The 19,123-nt window shown below is 28.9% G+C and overlaps 2 protein-coding genes across 3 annotated transcripts; both read left to right on the plus strand.

The window, feature by feature from the left end:
* The first annotated feature begins 1,158 nt into the window (after positions 1-1,158).
* Positions 1,159-5,558, plus strand: LOC150032807 (protein CENTRORADIALIS-like). Of its 2 annotated transcripts, none has more exons than XM_090306549.1 (4): positions 1,159-1,481; positions 2,245-2,306; positions 4,137-4,177; positions 4,966-5,558. In XM_090306549.1, the coding sequence occupies exons 1-4, from the start codon at positions 1,272-1,274 to the stop codon at positions 5,181-5,183; spliced, it is 531 nt and encodes a 176-aa protein (XP_090162675.1). In that variant the 5' UTR covers positions 1,159-1,271; the 3' UTR covers positions 5,184-5,558. The 2 variants fall into 2 exon arrangements, with proteins under 2 accessions (XP_090162675.1, XP_090162676.1); XM_090306550.1 differs by having other exon boundaries at positions 5,043-5,558.
* A 2,758-nt stretch (positions 5,559-8,316) lies between these two features.
* Positions 8,317-16,358, plus strand: LOC120091953 (protein SELF-PRUNING-like). The gene is made up of 4 exons (XM_090307245.1): positions 8,317-8,681; positions 9,445-9,505; positions 15,335-15,376; positions 16,126-16,358. Exons 1-4 carry the CDS (start codon positions 8,472-8,474, stop codon positions 16,341-16,343), a joined length of 531 nt encoding a protein of 176 aa, XP_090163371.1. The 5' UTR covers positions 8,317-8,471; the 3' UTR covers positions 16,344-16,358.
* The last annotated feature ends 2,765 nt before the right edge of the window (positions 16,359-19,123 follow it).

Genomic DNA, 19,123 nt, shown 5'->3' on the forward strand with positions numbered 1-19,123 from the left:
ATATTTAAAGTTGCGGAAGTCATATTGAAAATTATTCAAACATACAACTTATTTATATTAGTAACCCATGCATTACCCAATTTTGAAAAACCAATCAAGTTTAGAAAAATAATTTAATGCAAGCTATGTGACATTTATTTTGCAAAGATCTTTCAGTGAGACATGGTAAAAGCCACCATAGGGTGATCAGGTGCCCCTTCACTGAAATGAGACCATCTCAACCAATATACAAAACAACTCTTTGTTCTTGTAAATATTAGTCACCCTTTTTCGGTCCAAATTTTTTAACTATCTTAACATTTTCTTATAAGTATAACTCCTCATTTTAGATTCTACAGTTCTGCCCCAATGAACCAACCATAGAAATGTTGGATTGAGGATTAATATGTCAAGCGGCATTGAATTAAGATAGGCTTACATGCAAGTCCAAGTATAAATAGACCTTGCGAAGAAGAGAACTATTTTGCCAAAAAATTTCCTACACTTAGAGGAAGTATTATTACCATCAGATGGACGGAATTGAAGAAATTCTCAGCAAACTCGAGAGATTACGGGATTTCCGACCTATTAAGAGGAACTTAATGCTCAATTTATAACCAAAGTTCTTTTGGAAAATGACCCTAAAATTTTTCTAAAATGACATATGTTTTCTTTTGTTTTCTTTTGACTTTTTTCTTTGTGCATTGAATGTAGTGCCTTCTCATTTTCATGAACTTTTTTAAGAGGGAAAACAATTTTAAGAGTGCATTTTATGACCTAAAAAGTATATTAATTCAAAAATATATCGTGAGAGATTTTGTGAAAGTAGAAAAATAATCATCTATAGTTATAAATGAGCATAGTTCAACTCATACTCAAGATTAGAAGTTTGATCCCCATCATAATATATTATATTAAAAAGATAACCTATGGTTGTTTTCAGAAAAATTGATCACAATTTCAAAAGTGTTTTTCAAGGTAGCTAAGAGTGTGTTTGGAATACATTTTCAAGTATTTAATTTAAAAAATACGTCATTTTAAAAGAAATTAGAGTATTTGACAACCACTCTAAAAAATATTGCCAAGAAACACCAAGCAACATCTATAGCTATTAAATGAGCCTTTCATAAACACTATAAATACCAACACCAAAGCTTGAGCTTTCTAAAGCACATAGAGAAAAAGAAAAGGGAAAAAACAACCCTAATTAGGATCTGAAGAACAATGTTTTCCTAAATCCAAAAGCTTTTTTTTCCCTTTAATTTTGTGAGTTGTGCTTGAAAAATTAAGAAATGGCAAGATCAATAATGTCATCAGAGCCTCTTGTTGTTGGGAGAGTGATAGGAGATGTTCTTGATTCCTTCACTCAAAGCATGGAGATGTGTGTTTTTTATAGTAATAACAAGCAAGTTTTCAATGGCCATGAGTTCTTTCCTTCTGCTGTTGCTACTAAACCTAGGGTTGCAATTCAGGGAGGAGAGTTAAGATCTTTCTTCACGCTGGTTTGGTTTTTTCTTTTTTCCCCCTTTTCTTCAATATTTGACTGGCCCAATTGCTTCTTTCTTTACTCGTTACGGATATGAATCAATGATTTATTTGAGGTTCGAGTCTCTAGCTCGCTCTGCATGCTGAAGAAAAGAAAAATTAAGATTTTGAATTGTTTAGTCTATCAACCTAAGTATAAATATTAATTATATCAATAAAAAAAAAGTTTAGATATTCAAATTTATGTCTTGCATGTTGAATAATTTTTTTGAAAAATAAGAAAAAAATATAAATATTTTTTAGATTTTTCTATTAATAAGAAATTCCCTTTTTGATTATTTGTTAGAGTTATACTAGTTTTCAAGCTCACAAAGAAAAAAAAAAGATTAAATTTACCACAACTTTTTTCACTAGACATAGTTTAGTATGTATATCAGCGTCAATCAGTGATAAACTTCTATCAATTTCTGTTACTGATAGATACTAATGAACTTCTATCAGTCTCCATAAAAGAATATTAAAATTTTGTTACATTGTGTAAATAATTTTCCTTATTTTTCTATTTTTGCAAATCTCCTATATAATTTTTCTATCATGAATTTGTTTAATGCTTACAACATCGATATTTTCTTGAGAAATTGTAGGTTTTGAATTCTCTTCTTAATATTTGTGACGTTGTTCCTTCTTTTGAACTATAAAAAATATACTAGAGTTGTGTTTTATCTAAATATCTCTTAATGTTTTCATTACTTGATTTATTATTATTATTATTGTTTTCAGATTATGACTGACCCAGATGTTCCTAGACCAAGTGATCCTTATTTAAGGGAGCATTTACACTGGTAATTAAACATTTACATATGAGTTGGTTTTTTTTTCAAGGCTATATATATGTGTGATGAAGTTATATTACATATTGCATGTGCATGTGAAACCAACCAAATTATATTTGACTTTTTGTTTTTGGGGTACAATATGGAGTATGGGAATTTGAACCTCTAGCGTCCAATCAAATTTGATTTTCAAGAATAATAATGCGAGAATCGATGTAATATTTGTCGTTACTTGATTATGAAAGTATTTTGGATTTTGGCTAATTTTGTAGATTTTTCTATTCATTTTTGTCTTGCCTAAAATTTTTTTTGTCTTATTTGGGTTTCATTTGGTTATATTTTTAGTTTATTTTTGGAAGAAAACATTGAAAATAATGTAATATTTGCCTCTTACATTTACTAAAATTAAAAAATCTTCTTTTATAGAGAAAAGAAATACATGTATTTTGACAGTTGGAAGATCCCCTTTATTTCTCATAAACTGCAATATAGTATTTATTTACTTACTTGTATAATTTATTCTGCATTCACTAAAGGCATAATTACTCGATTGTACTCCTTATTTGCTATATATTAATTGAGGGTATATTTGTCAACATGTTCTCCTTATTAGAATTTTTTAAGTTAAACAAATGTAACTTTCAATTTTAAGGAATGTTAATATAAGCATCATTTCCACTTGTCAAAGAACCTCTTAAAATTGTTTTTTTTTTGTTTTTACATTATTTAGATAGAAGAATCTAACTTTTAACCTCAATGTAGATAGTACAAACTTATTAAAATAGGTTAAAATATCGAAAAATATCTATATCCATGATAATTTCTAAAAAAAATTATAAGAACAAATCAATAGGAAAATATTTTTTTTAATTAATAAAAGTAAGAGAGGAAAAAAGAAAAAGGAGGAAAAAAACTCCCATTTCTTATTTATTTGTTTATTTACTTATTATTTTTTAAGTTTTGCATCTGAAAACATAATCAAAAGTTACGAAGGAAAATTTTTGCAATTTAGATTTTGTTTTATGTTTTCAGATTGGTTGAGTTCAGCAAATATATGTTTGGCAGACAACCCAAATTTTATTTTTGAAAATTGTTTTGAGATTATGTGATCCAAACATTGCAAATTCTAAAAGAAATATTTTTATATTTTCTTTGTATCCATAATTTGAATTTTAAAATTTTAAATGCAAAATTATATTAGATAAAGATAAAAACATTTAGAAATATAAAATGCCATGTTATAAACCTAATTCAATTTTTTTACAAAAATAAAAAAATATATTATGTAATGTATTCTAAAGTAAATTAGGGTAAATTTCAAGTTTCGTCCCTATGATTTGGATCAAGTTAAAAGTTAGTCCATATGATTTTAAGATTTAGAATTTAGTTCCTACAGTTTAATAGTTCATATGGCTTTTTAAATCCTCTTAAATAGCTCCTACCATATGAACTATTCATTAGGAAGCTTTTATCAAACCATAGGGGGTAAATTATAATTATAAACAATAAGACTTAAATTTTAACTTACTCTAAACCACAGGACCAAAATTTCAATTTTAAATTATATTATATTACAAAATAATAATTATACAATTTTTTAGCATAAAATATATTCATAAATAAATTAATAATAATTTATTGTCAACTAAAATTTAGTAACTATAACTAGTTTACAATTGTTTATATTATAATTCAATTTCTAAATTCTGCTACCAAACACATATCTAAAAACATGAAATACAACTTTGTTTTTATTTAATCCCTTGTTTCAAATTTCTGTTTTCAAATTGTCTACCAAATAGACCCTAAATAGTTTTAATTGTGAAACCTCTATTGCAGGATCGTAACAGATATCCCTGGCACTACAGACACCACATTCGGTAACTCCTACCAAATATATATATTCAAAATAAAAAATAATAATAAAAAAAAGTAAAAAATAAAAAAATAAAAAACTTTCTAGCGGGGAGATTAGAAGAAAAACTTTTTAAATATATACATATATTGTCTATTTCCTTTCCTTCTTAGCTTTGGTTTAGACCACCTTTAAGAGAAATTATTAGGTGCAACCCAATTTCATGCTTCACATTCCTTTTAGTGTATAAAAAAAATTATAAAGAAAAAATCATTTTTAAAAAAACAACTTGCTACACGAAAATTTTTTGGACAATTGCTTGTGCAGCTTAGATAACACTCAAGTATTTTCTATATAAATTTTTTTTTTAAAGAAAACTCCCTCCTTGGATTCTTATTTTTTTTTTTTTTATTATTATTATTGAGATCAAACATCTTGGATAAATAACATAAGATTTGTGTCAAGTTGACTTATGGTAATATTGCCCTTTCTTCTTGAGTTTTGTGGGGGGGAAAACGTAAGATTTTTTTTAAAAAAAATCTCCAATTAAAGATTAAAAGAAACTGAAATTTTATTTCCTAATTTTCTAAATATTTTTAATAGATCAATTAAAGATTAAAAGAAACTGAAATTTTTACATACAAGTTAGAAATGGGCAGAGCACCATCCTTTTCCTTCTTAATTAAGCAGATTTTTCTTATAATGAGAAAGAGAATAAACTTATAACTTTTTATTGACGATCAATATAAATATATCTTAACTATTAAGCTACAATATTAAAACCAATAAATTTTGTAAATGAATGAAACACAGGGAAAGAGATAGTAAGTTACGAGATTCCAATACCAAACATAGGAATCCACAGGTTTGTTTTTGTTCTATTCAAGCAGAAACGAGGACAATCAGTGAATCCACCCTCTTCAAGGGATCAATTCAACACCCGAGCCTTTGCCACCGACAACGATCTGGGTCTCCCCGTTGCTGCCGTCTACTTCAATGCCCAAAAAGAAATTGCCACCAGACGACGCTAAAACCGCCGTTTGCCAGCAGTTGGAGTGGACCAGAATAGAAGAGGAGAAAAAGGGGAAAAAATTAATATACAATCTGAGTCTTTCTTTTCTCTTGAAAATAATAATCACTTTTTATATATGGTGATATAGAAGGAAGGGAGAGAGAGGTTCAGATTTGTATATTAGAAAAACATATATTTGCATGAGGCGAAATAATTTGGACAAGCAAAAAGGAGGAGAACCGCGTCGTTTTCTTTCCTTTTTGGTGTGTTTTTAGTTGTATCTTATTAATGTATTTTGCATGTTCATATAGATGGATGTGCTAATGAATTTAGTTTCAGAGATGATTTACCATTACCACAGTTAGTATTTAGTTTTCAAATTAAGATATATGAAAAGGTCCACTTGCTAATGGTTTTATTTTTATATTTTTCATTTCCTGCTTTTTTTTATTTTATTTTTTTTTATGTTTCTTTTCCAAGGTTCCGTTTAAGATTATTGTAGCTTTTAAAATAATTGTTGGTAGTTTTGTTTTTAGAAACATCAGCTGTGAAAAGAAGTAAAAGGGTGTTTGGTAAATTCCAGCTTAAACTTGAAAAAGTAGGTTAGAGTGTTCGGTAAATAAATACAAAAATATATTATTTTAGATATAATAATTAAAATAAATCAACCATTTTAATTTTATTTTTTTTGTAATTTAAATTTTTAAATAATTGTTTAGTTTGATAAATTATATCTTTTATAGATTAATTTTTAAATATTAAGGAAAATAGCTTTATTTTTTAAAAAAATGAATATGGTATACTTTTTTTCAAAAAATGATGTATTTAACTCATAAAATATAGAAAATAGATTTTATTGGGTGAGAAATAGTTAAATATATAAAATAAAGGTTCTTTTTAAAGTATAGATGTCACACCCCGCCCTCAGACCACCTTCTCAGTTTGGGAGAGGGATGCGACTGCAGCAGTTATCAACCCTTGAGCTGACACTTTCTGCCTAATGATTTTTGCGGAATAACTCTGATATCATACTATAATTTATACATAGCAGAATGATTAAGTCAAGGAGATAAACTATAACAGATTTAAGTAAGCCCATCTTTTATTACGACAGTGATATAATGTTTATACAACTTAAGGACTTAATAGCAAAGTTTACAACGACAACCGTAACAACTCTCCGGAAGTGTAATTGTGGCACGTGGCAGACCTTGACCTTAGCAGCACTCTGGAACTCCTCACCTTCCGCTACCTGGGGGGTTAGGAAAACAATTTGAAAAGTGTGAGCTACTAAGCCCAGTGAGTGGTTCTTTTAAAGATGAAAATCATCATTTTTGGGAAACCAATCACATGATAATAATCACAGTGTACCCATGCATGATCATGGATTTATTCATGCAATGATTAACCTTTATTCCAAAATGCTATACGTGGCATGCATATCATATCATCAATCAATACAATCACCTATGGAAACCTTCCTATGACCCCAATTCCCGCCAATATGCACATCGACCATTTTATTTATCCCGCTAATCATGCTTAGGTACTTGACCATATTTTCTGTCGGTCGTCACCGACTATTATTTCCCGTCGACCGAAGCTGACCAATTTTCTCGCCAACCGAAGCCGACTAATTATTTTCCGCCGACCGAAGCCGACCAATATTCTCGCCGACCGAAGTCGACTAATTATTTTCCGCCGACCGAAGCCGACCAATTTTTCCCGCCAAGCACCTTTTGTTAAGCATATTAACCACATCCCGGCCATAATCACAGTTTCCATAGTCACACACAAATAATATCATGGCAACATCATATTACCAAAGCATATAGCTTGTATCCACACATGCATATATTCCAATATCAGAGTATAAAGCTAACTGAATACTCATAATATGCATTTACTATCAAAACTGTATAAACACACTTTATTTATCAAACCAACATAATGCTCACGATATATCGAAACTATAATGCTATAACACCCACACTATGTGTTAATTATCAAAGCTATAACACTCACGACATATGCTAACTATCAAAACTATAACACTCACACTATGTATTAATGATTAAAGCTATAACACTCACACTATGTGTTAATTATCAAAGCTATAACACTCACAACATATGTTAACTATCAAGACTATAACACTCACGATATATGCTAACTACCAAAACTATAACACTCACCTTAATTGCTTAGGAGCCTTTCTAACAGTTCCCTTTTCTACCTCGGGCTCCCTTTTTACCCCATAAAATCTTAGCTCATAACTCTTCATGGTTTAGCCGGAATCATCCAAACATCAAGACTGGCCCAGTTTACTCGATAGCTCGACCCCTCTGTCTTTTCCTCATTCTCCAGCCCAATTCCTTAGAGCTTCTTCTCGACAGCCTTACCATGAAAACTAGAGTCTCTTATCTTTCAGATGGCTTTGGAATTACATCAAACGCTCGAGTAGATTGGGGATCTCTTCGTCTCAAGTTGATGCATTCTCCTTCACCCTCACTATCCAATGCACTCTACTCTCCCCTCTTTTTACGAATTTTATGATTTGTGATTTGAAAATGAAATCCCAACGGCTCTATTTATAGGCGTCCAAACCTCCTATAGTGTTGACACCACCTACTTGGCTGCATGGCCAAATGTTTAATCCTCCCTTTATCAACGTAAGTTGACTTCACCTTGGTTTAATGTGTTCTTCCCAAACGCATCCAACACAATTTCTTAGGGTTTAAGAATTCCTCTTAATCGGACACCTCAATTTTAATTGAGGTTTGCCCTAACGTCTTCAAGCTTTGTTTGTATTCAATTTAGGGTTTTCAATGCATAATCTATAAGATCATGGTAACAGTGCTATATGATTTTTTTCTCCTACATAAAGAATAACTCAATTTATGCTTTAAAATGAATAATTACAACCAATCAAGAACAAGTTCCAAAAGGGCAGTCAATGCTTATAACCTTATTTTTGAGAGAGATGTGGTCTCAAATTTAATAAAACAAACTATCTTGATGTGACAGATATGTGAGAGTTTTTTTTTTTTTTTTTTTTTTTTTAAGTAGTGCCTCTAGAAACATTCACTTTATTGCCAAGAAACACCAAGCAACATCTATATCTATTAAATGAGCCTTTCAAAAATACTATAAATACCAACACCAAAGCTTGAGCTTTCTAAAGCACATAGAGAAAAAGAAAAGGGAAAAAACAACCCTAATTAGGATCTGAAGAACAGTGTTTTCCTAAATCCAAAAGCTTTTTTTTCCCCTTTAATTTTGTGAGTTGTGCTTGAAAAATTAAGAAATGGCAAGATCAATAATGTCATCAGAGCCTCTTGTTGTTGGGAGAGTGATAGGAGATGTTCTTGATTCCTTCACTCAAAGCATGGAGATGTGTGTTTTTTATAGTAATAACAAGCAAGTTTTCAATGGCCATGAGTTCTTTCCTTCTGCTGTTGCTACTAAACCTAGGGTTGCAATTCAGGGAGGAGAGTTGAGATCTTTCTTCACGCTGGTTTGGTTTTTTCTTTTTTCCCCCTTTTCTTCAATATTTGACTGGCCCAATTGCTTCTTTCTTTACTCGTTACGGATATGAATCAATGATTTATTTGAGGTTCGAGTCTCTAGCTCGCTCTGCATGCTGAAGAAAAGAAAAATTAAGATTTTGAATTGTTTGGTCTATCAACCTAAGTATAAATATTAATTATATCAATAAAAAAAAGTTTAGATATTCAAATTTATGTCTTGCATGTTGAATAATTTTTTTGAAAAATAAGAAAAAAATGTAAATATTTTTTAGATTTTTCTATTTATAAGAATTTCCCTTTTTGATTATTTGTTAGAGTTATACTAGTTTTCAAGCTCACAAAGAAAAAAAAGATTAAATTTACCACAACTTTTTTCACTAGACATAGTTTAGTATGTATATCAGCATCTATCAGTGATAAACTTCTATCAATTTCTCTTACTGATAGATACTAATGAACTTCTATCAGTCTCTATAAAAGAATATTAAAATTTTGTTACTTTGTATAAATAATTTTCTTTATTTTTCTATTTTTGCAAATCTCCTATATAATTTTTCTCTCATGAATTTGTTTAATGCTTACAACATCGATATTTTCTTAAGAAATTGTAGGTTTTGAATTCTCTTCTTCATATTTGTGATGTTGTTCCTTCTTTTGAACTATAAAAAATATACTAGAGTTGTGTTTTATCTAAATATCTCTTAATGTTTTCATTACTTGATTTATTATTATTATTATTATTATTTTCAGATTATAACTAACCCAGATGTTCCTAGACCAAGTGATCCTTATTTAAGGGAGCATTTAAACTAGTAATTAAACATTTACACTGACAATAAATTATTATTAATTTAAGTCTTCATGATTCATGCCATGGTTTTTAGGGTTAAGTTTCAAGTTTCGTCCCTATGATTTGGATCAAGTTAAAGTTAGTCCATATGATTTTAAGATTTAGAATTTAGTTCCTACAGTTTAATAGTTCAATTTTTTAGCATAAAATATATTCATAAATAAATTAATAATAATTTATTGTCAACTAAAATTTAGTAACTATAACTAGTTTACAATTGTTTATATTATAATTCAATTTCTAAATTCTGCTACCAAACACATATCTAAAAACATGAAATACAACTTTTTTTTTATTTAATCCCTTGTTTCAAATTTCTGTTTTCAAATTCTCTACCAAATAGACCCTAAATAGTTTTAATTGTGAAACCTCTATTGCAGGATCGTAACAGATATCATTGGCACTACAGACACCACATTTGGTAACTTTTCCTACCAAATATATATATTCAAAATAAATTATAATAATAAAAAAAAAGTAAAAAATAAAAAAATAAAAAACTTTCTAACGGGGAGATTAGAGGAAAAACTTTTTAAATATATAAATATATTGTCTATTTTCTTTCCTTCTTAGTTTTGGTTTAGACCACCTTTAAGAGAAATTATTAGGTGGAACCTAATTTCATGCTTCACATTCCTTTTAGTGTATAAAAAAAACATTTATAAAGAAAAAATCATTTTTAAAAAAAACAACTTGCTACATGAAAATTTTTTAGACAATTGCTTGTGCAGGTTAGATAACACTCAAGTATTTTCTATATAAATTTTTTTTTTAAAGAAAACTCCCTCCTTGGATTCTTATTTTTTTTTTTTTTTATTATTATTATTGAGATCAAACATCTTGGATAAATAACATAAGATTTGTGTCAAGTTGACTTATGGTAATATTGCCCTTTCTTCTTGAGTTTTGTGGGGGGAAAAACGTAAGATTTTTTTTAAAAAAAATCTCCAATTAAAGATTAAAAGAAACTGAAATTTTATTTCCTAATTTTCTAAATATTTTTAATAGATCAATTAAAGATTAAAAGAAACTGAAATTTTTACATACAAGTTAGAAATGGGCAGAGCACCATCCTTTTCCTTCTTAATTAAGCAGATTTTTCTTATAATGAGAAAGAGAATAAACTTATAACTTTTTATTGACGATCAATATAAATATATCTTAACTATTAAGCTACAATACTAAAACTAATAAATTTTGTAAATGAATGAAACACGGGGAGAGAGACAGTAAGCTACGAGATTCCAACACCAAACATAGGAATCCACAGGTTTGTTTTTGTTCTATTCAAGCAGAAACGAAGACAATCAGTGAATCCACCCTCTTCAAGGGATCAATTCAACACCCGAGCCTTTGCCACCGACAACGATCTGGGTCTCCCCGTTGCTGTCATCTACTTCAATACCCAAAAAGAAACTGCCGCCAGACGACTCTAAAACCACCGTTTGGCAACAGTTCGAGTGGACCAAAATAGAAAAGGAGAAAAAGGGAAAAAAAATTAATACACAATCTGAGTCTTTCTTTTCCCTTGAAAATAATAATCACATTTTATATATGGTGATATAGAAGGAAGGGAGAGAGAGGTTCAGATTTGTATATTAGAAAAATATATATTTGCATGAGGGGAAATAATTTGGACATGTAAAAAGGAGGAGAACCGCGTAGTTTTCTTTTCCTTTTTGGTGTGCTTTTAGTTGTGTGTTATTAATGTATTTTGCATGTTCATATAAATGGATGTGCTAATGGATTTAGTTTCAGAGATGATTTACCATTACCACAGTTAGTATTTAGTTTTCAAATTAAGATATATGAAAAGGTCCACTTGCTAACGGTTTTATTTTTATATTTTTCATTTCCCGCTTTTTTTTATTTTATTTTTGCTTTTGTTTATGTTTCTATTCCAAGGCTCCATTTAAGATTATTGCAGCTTTTAAAATAATTGTTGGTAGTTGTGCTTTTAGAAACATCAGCTGTGAAAAGAAGTAAAAGAGTGTTTGGTAAATTCCAGCTTAAACTTGAAAAAGTAGGTTAGAGTGTTCGGTAAATAAATACAAAAATATATTATTTTAGATATAAAAATTAAAATAGACTTATAATAAACCTTTTTAATTTTTTTTGTAATTTAAAATTTTAAATAATTTTTTAGTATGATAAATTATATCTTTTATAGATTAATTTTTAAATATTAAGGAAAATAGCTTCATTTTAAAAAAAATGAATATGGTATACTTTTTTTTTTCAAAAAATGATGTATTTAACTCATAAAATATAGAAAATAGATTTGATTGGGTGAGAAATAGTTAAATATATAAAATAAAGGTTCTTTTTAAAGTATAGAATTGAAACTAAATATTAATTAAAAATTCTAACTAATTTTAGGAGAATCTAAAAGCTAGAAGGATACTGCTTTTAAAGTCAACGTAAAATTAACACGTTTTAAAAAGTGTTTTTTAACAGTAAATTAGTTTTTAGCAAACGGTTGAGATTTTTTCCAAATAGTTTTTTGACACGGCTAACGTTAAATGTAGCTTTAGTAAAGTTGAAAAATTGCATTTGGTAGCCAACAAAGCATAGCTCAATTGGCATAGTGTTCATACTATCGGTATTCTATTGGAAAAAAAAAATAGGATAAGGAACCATTCCTTGTGTTTATGTTTTCTGAAATTTTTAATTAAAAATGTAAAAATTTTCATGAAAACAATATTTTGAAATTAAACATTGAAAATTGATCTTTTATATTTATAATACATTTCAAAAGAAAATTCAAGGGTGTGATTGGTTTAACCTTTCAATTATTTAATTTTACAACTAAATCATTTTGAAAAAATTTGAAGTGTTTGGCAACCAATCAAAATAGTTTTTAAAGTGTATTTTAACTAGTTCTTATCAAAATTGTTTAAATAAAAAATGAATTTTTTATATTAATATTTTTTTCTCTAGTCAATCCAAACATACCTAAAAATTTATTGAAAATACGTTGCAAAATTTAGAAATCGATTTCCCCGGGTCGCAATCCATGGAGGCAACTTGAGATCTTTCTTCACTCTGGTTTTGTTTTTTTCTCCATTTTCTTCAAGATTATGATTGACCAAATTGCTTCTCCCTTTACTCGTTACGGGACGAATAAATGATTTATTTGAGATTCGAGTCTCTCGTTCTGCATGTTGAAGAAAAGAAAAATTAAGATTTTGAGTTGTTTGGTCTATCCATTTAAGTATAAGCATCAATTATATCATTAAAAAAAAAAGTTTAGATATTCAAATTTCTGTCTTGCATGTTGAACAATTTTTTTAAAAAGAATAAGAAACAAATTGCCATATGGTTTTTCCCCTTAATAAGAGGTATGTGATTGAACTTAATATTGTCATTTTCTTCTTAAATAGTTTTATTTTTAATTATTGGTTAGACTTTTATTAGTTTTTAAGTTCACAAAGAAAAAAAAGACTAAATTTACCATTACGTATATATATATATATATGGAGATAAGTTTTTTCTCCGAATCTTTTGAGTCTTTGCCTTGAGAGAAAAACAAGAGAATTTGTACTCTGTGAAATAAAATAAAGAGTTCTTCATTTCTCCAACAAAATTCAAGTAAGTTCCTAGTATTTTAATATTTCCAATAACTACTTTATTTACATCAAATTTTCTTTACCAAATTTTATAATTTCAACAACTACTTTAGTCTTCTTTTATTATATTTCGATTTGCCAAAAGTTTTCATCATTATTTCAAACATATCTATTATATTAAACTATTGTCTCATCAATACAAATATATTCATCATTCTTAATAATTTTACATTCCATACAATCATCATATCTCTCAAAATATTCTTCACAATTTTCCATTCCATAACAATCATCAATTCATTTCTCTATTTACCACGTGTCAAGCATGCATGCTTCCACAAACTCCATCTACTTCATGCTACATGCTCATCACGTGTCCAATTCTTCATGAATCATGCCATGATTTTAAGATTTAAGTTTCAAGGCTATATATATGTGTGATGAAGTTATATTACATATTGCATGTGCATGTGAAACCAACCAAATTATATTTGACTTTTTGTTTTTGGAGTACAATATGGAGTATGGGAATTTGAACCTCCAGCATCCAATCAAATTTGATTTTGAAGAATAATAATGCGAGAATCGATGTAATATTTGTCGTTACTGGATTATGAAAGTATTTTGGATTTTGGCTAATTTTGTACATTTTTCTTTCATTTTTATCTTGCCTAAATTTTTTTTGGTCTTATTTGGGTTTCATTTGGTTATATTTTTGGTTTATTTTTGGAAGAAAACATTGAAAATAATCGAATATTTGCCTCTTACATTTATTAAAATTAAAAAAATCTTCTTTTATAGAGAAAAGAAATACATGTATTTTGACAATTGGAAGATCCCCTTTATTTCTCATAAACTGCAATATAGTATTTATTTACTTACTTGTATAATTTATTCTGCATTCACTAAAAGCATAATTACTCGATTGTACTCCTTATTTGCTATATCTTAATTGAGGGTATATTTGTCAACATGTTCTCCTTATTAGCATTTTTTAAGTTAAACAAATGTAACTTTCAATTTTAAGGAATGTTAATATAAGTATCTTTTCCACTAGTCAAAGAACCTCTTTAAATTGTTTTTTTTTTATTACAATATTTAGATAGAAGAATCTAACTTTTAACCTCGAAGTAGATAGTACAAACTTATTAAAATAGATTAAAATATCGAAAAATATCTATATCCATGAAAATTTCTAAAAAAAAAATTATAAGAACAAATCAATAGGAAAATATATTTTTTTAATTAATAAAAGTAAGAGAGGAAAAAAGAAAAAGGAGGAAAAAAAACTCCCATCTTGGTTTCTTATTTATTTGTTTATTTACTTATTATTTTTTAACTTTTGCATTTGAAAACATAATCAAAAGTTACTCAGGAAAACTTTCGCAATTTAGATTTTGTTTTATGTTTTCAGATTGGTTGAGTTCAGCGAATATATATTTGGCAGACAACCCAAATTTTATTTTTGAAAATTGTTTTGAGATTATGTGATCCAAACACTGCAAATTCTAAAAGAAATATTTTTATGTTTTCTTTGTATCCATAATTTGAATTTTAAAATTTTAAATGCAAAATTATATTAGATAAAGATAAAAACATTTAGAAATATAAAATGCCATGTTATAAACCTAATTCAATTTTTTTACAAAAATAAAAAAATATATTATGTAATGTATTCTAAAGTAAATTAGGGTAAATTTCAAGTTTCGTCCCTATGATTTGGATCAAGTTAAAAGTTAGTCCATATGATTTTAAGATTTAGAATTTAGTTCCTACAGTTTAATAGTTCATATGGCTTTTTAAATCCTCTTAAATAGCTCCTACCATATGAACTATTCATTAGGAAGCTTTTATCAAACCATAGGGGGTAAATTATAATTATAAACAATAAGACTTAAATTTTAACTTACTCTAAACCACAGGGACCAAAATTTCAATTTTAAATTATATTATATTACAAAACAATAATTATACAATTTTTTAGCATAAAATATATTCATAAATAAATTAATAATAATTTATTGTCAACTAAAATTTAGTAACTATAACTAGTTTACAATTGTTTATATTATAATTCAATTTCTAAATTCTGCTACCAAACACATATCTAAAAACATGAAATACAACTTTTTTTTTATTTAATCCCTTGTTTCAAATTTCCGTTTTCAAATTCTCTACCAAATAGACCCTAAATAGTTTTAATTGTGAAACCTCTATTGCGGGATCGTAACAGATATCCCTGGCACTACAGACACCACATTCGGTAACTTTTCCTACCAAATATATATATTCAAAATAAATTATAATAATAAAAAAAAAAGTAAAAAATAAAAAAATAAAAAACTTTCTACCGGGGAGATTAGAAGAAAAACTTTTTAAATATATACATATATTGTCTATTTCCTTTCCTTCTTAGCTTTGGTTTAGACCACCTTTAAGAGAAATTATTAGGTGCAACCTAATTTCATGCTTCACATTCCTTTTAGTGTATAAAAAAAATTATAAAGAAAGTCATTTTTAAAAAAACAACTTGCTACACGAAAATTTTTTGGACAATTGCTTGTGCAGCTTAGATAACACTCAAGTATTTTCTATATAAATTTTTTTTTTTTAAAGAAAACTCCCTCCTTGGATTCTTTTTTTTTTTATTATTATTATTATTATTGAGATGAAACATCTAGGTTAATAACATAAGATTTGTGTCAAGTTGACTTATGGTGATATTGCCCTTCAATTAAAGATTAAAAGAAACTGAAATTTTATTTCCTAATTTTCTAAATATTTTTAATAGATCAATTAAAGATTAAAAGAAACTGAAATTTTTACATACAAGTTAGAAATGGGCAGAGCACCATCCTTTTCCATCATTTTCCTTCTTAATTAAGCAAATTTTTCTTATAATGAAAAAGAGAATAAACTTATAACTTTTTATTTGACGATCAATATAAATATATCTTAACTATTAAGCTACAATATTAAAGCCAAAAAATTTTGTAAATGAATGAAACACAGGGAGAGAGATAGTAAGCTATGAGTTTCCAACACCAAACATAGGAATCCACAGGTTTGTTTTTGTTCTATTCAAGCAGAAACGAAGACAATCAATGAATCCACCCTCTTCAAGGGATCAATTCAACACCCGAGCCTTTGCCACCGACAACGATCTGGGTCTCCCCATTGCTATCGTCTACTTCAATGCCCAAAAAGAAACTGTCGTTAGACGGCGCTAAAACCGCCGTTTGGCAACAGTTCGAGTGGACCAAAATAGAAGAGGAGAAAAAGGGAAAAAAATTAATATACAATCTGAGTCTTTCTTTTCCCTTGAAAACAATAATCACTTTTTATATATGGTGATATAGAAGGAAGGGAGAGAGAGGTTCAGATTTGTATATTAGAAAAATATATAAGCATCAATTATATCATTAAAAAAAAGTTAGATATTCAAATTTCTGTCTTCCATGTTGAACAATTTTTTAAAAAAGAATAAGAAACAAATTGTCATATGGTTTTTTTCCCTTAATAAGAGGTATGTGATTGAACTTAATATTGTCATTTTCTTCTTAAATAGTTTTATTTTTAATTATTGGTTAGACCTTTATTAGTTTTTAAGTTCACAAAGAAAAAAAAGACTAAATTTACCATTATGTATATATATATATATATATATGGAGGTAAGTTTTTTCTCCGAATCTTTTGAGTCTTTGCCTTGAGAGAAAAACAAGAGAATTTGTACTCTGTGAAATAAAATAAAGAGTTCTTCATTTCTCCAACAAAATTCAAGTAAGTTCCTAGTATTTTAATTTTTCAATAACTACTTTATTTACATCAAATTTTCTTTACCAAATTTTTTAATTTCAACAACTACTTTAGTCTTCTTTTATTATATTTCGATTTGCCAAAAGTTTTCATCATTATTTCAAACATATCTATTATATTAAACTATTGTCTCATCAATACGAATATATTCATCATTCTTAATAATTTTACATTCTATACAATCATCATATCTCTCAAAATATTCTTCACAATTTCCCATTCCATAACAATCATCAATTCATTTCTCTCTTTGCCACGTGTCAAGCATGCATGCTTCCACAAACTCCATCTACTTCATGCTACATGCTCATCACGTGTCCAATCTTCATGATTCATGCCAAATGGTATTAGAGCATGTATGTATATATATATAGATATATATAGATATAGATATAGATATAGATATAGATATAGATATAGATATATATACATATATATACATATACATATATATACACATAAATATACATATATGCATATATTCATCTCGAGCCCTAATTAATCCGTGGTTTTGCCTCTTTTGCAAATTCTTCACTTTTGTTCTTCTCCTCCTGTAATCTATCTCTAGCAGGAAAACCTTGAAAACTAGATTCTCCCAGATCTCAAATGGCACCGAATTCACTAAATTTTCTCTTCTCAATTGCCGAAACCATACTTATGAAATTTCACTTCCCTTTTAATCTTTCTGCCGCTTCCTGAGTTCAAAGAGCAGATTGCCACGTCACCCCACACTTAGTGCCTCTAGCCAGACTAATGATTGAGTTTCTTCATTTAATATACTTCCTTCCCTTCCTTCATAATCTCAATAAACAACATCAATTTCTACTTAATAAATATGTAATATAACATCCCTTGGCTAATCATGCTTATCTAGGGAACCTAAGTTCGGGGTTTACAATCATCTCCGCCTTAAAAGAAATTTCGTCCTTGAAATTTACCTGATATGTCATTTGAAAAGTTGAGGGTATCTCTTCCTCATTTGGTCTTCAGGTTCCGAGGTTGCTTCCTCAATCCCATGATTACACCGTAACACCTTCACCAAAGGAATCATCTTATTTCTGAGTACCTGATCTTTCCTATCCAAAATCTCGATAGTCTCTTCCTCGAAAGATAAATCTTCTTTGAGTTGTATCGGTTGTGTTGCTAGTGCTGCATAGGATCTTCCAGTGTTTGTATAGTTCTTTCTGACTGTCCATCTGTTTGCAGATGAAAAGGCGTACTGAAATGCAATTTAGTGCCCAAAGCCTTCTGTAAACTAGGCCAAAATTTTGAAGTGAACCTCGAGTCTCGATCCGACACTATCGACACTGGGGCTCCATATTGACTGATTATCCTATCCACATATATCTTAGCTAGATGATCTAGTGTAAAAGTAACTTTTACTGGTATGAACTTGGCCGTCTTAGTTAGTCTATTGACTATTACCGAAATGCCATCAAATCCCGAGGGTGTCTTAGGCAAACCAAATAGAAAGTCAATTGTCATATGCTCCCACTTCCACTCAGGCACTGGAAGTGGATTGAGTAATCCTGCTGGTCTTTGTCTCTCAGGTTTTACTTGTTGACAGACTATACATCGGTCCACATATTCTGTTATGTCTCTTTTCATCCCAGGCCACCAGTAAGATTTCTTCAAATTTCTATACATCTTGGTGCTACTTGGATGCATGGCATAAGCGGAACTATGTGCTTCCTCTAGAATGGCTTGTTTAAGCTGTAGCTTGTTAGGCACACATATTCTCCCCTCCTTTTCTAGTACACCGTCTATTCCCAGTTGAAAGTCAACCCTGATGCCCTTACTCACATCATCAGTAATCTTCTGAAAATTAGAGTCTTCCAACTGATCCCGATTAAGGTTTTCTACTAAGGTCGGCCTTATCCGAAAAGTAGCTATCATTCCTCCTGACGGTTCCACTGATAAGGCGGTTCTGGAATTCCTGAACTTCTGCAATAGCATTCATCTTATTGAACCAATAATGGCCTTAGGTCTTGAGGATTTCCTACTTAGTGCATCTGCCACAACATTAGCCTTACCAGGGTGGTACTCGATGGAACAATCGTAATCTTTAATTAATTCAATCCATCTTCATTATCTTAGATTCAATTCCTTTTGATCAAAGATATATTTTAAGCTTTTATGATCTGTAAATATCCTACAACGCTCTCCAAATAGGTAATGTCTCCACAACTTCAGA

This window comes from Benincasa hispida, chromosome 11, assembly GCF_027475165.1.
Source record: "Benincasa hispida cultivar pf3 chromosome 11, pf3_genome.v1.1, whole genome shotgun sequence".
Taxonomy (NCBI): Eukaryota; Viridiplantae; Streptophyta; class Magnoliopsida; order Cucurbitales; family Cucurbitaceae; genus Benincasa; species Benincasa hispida.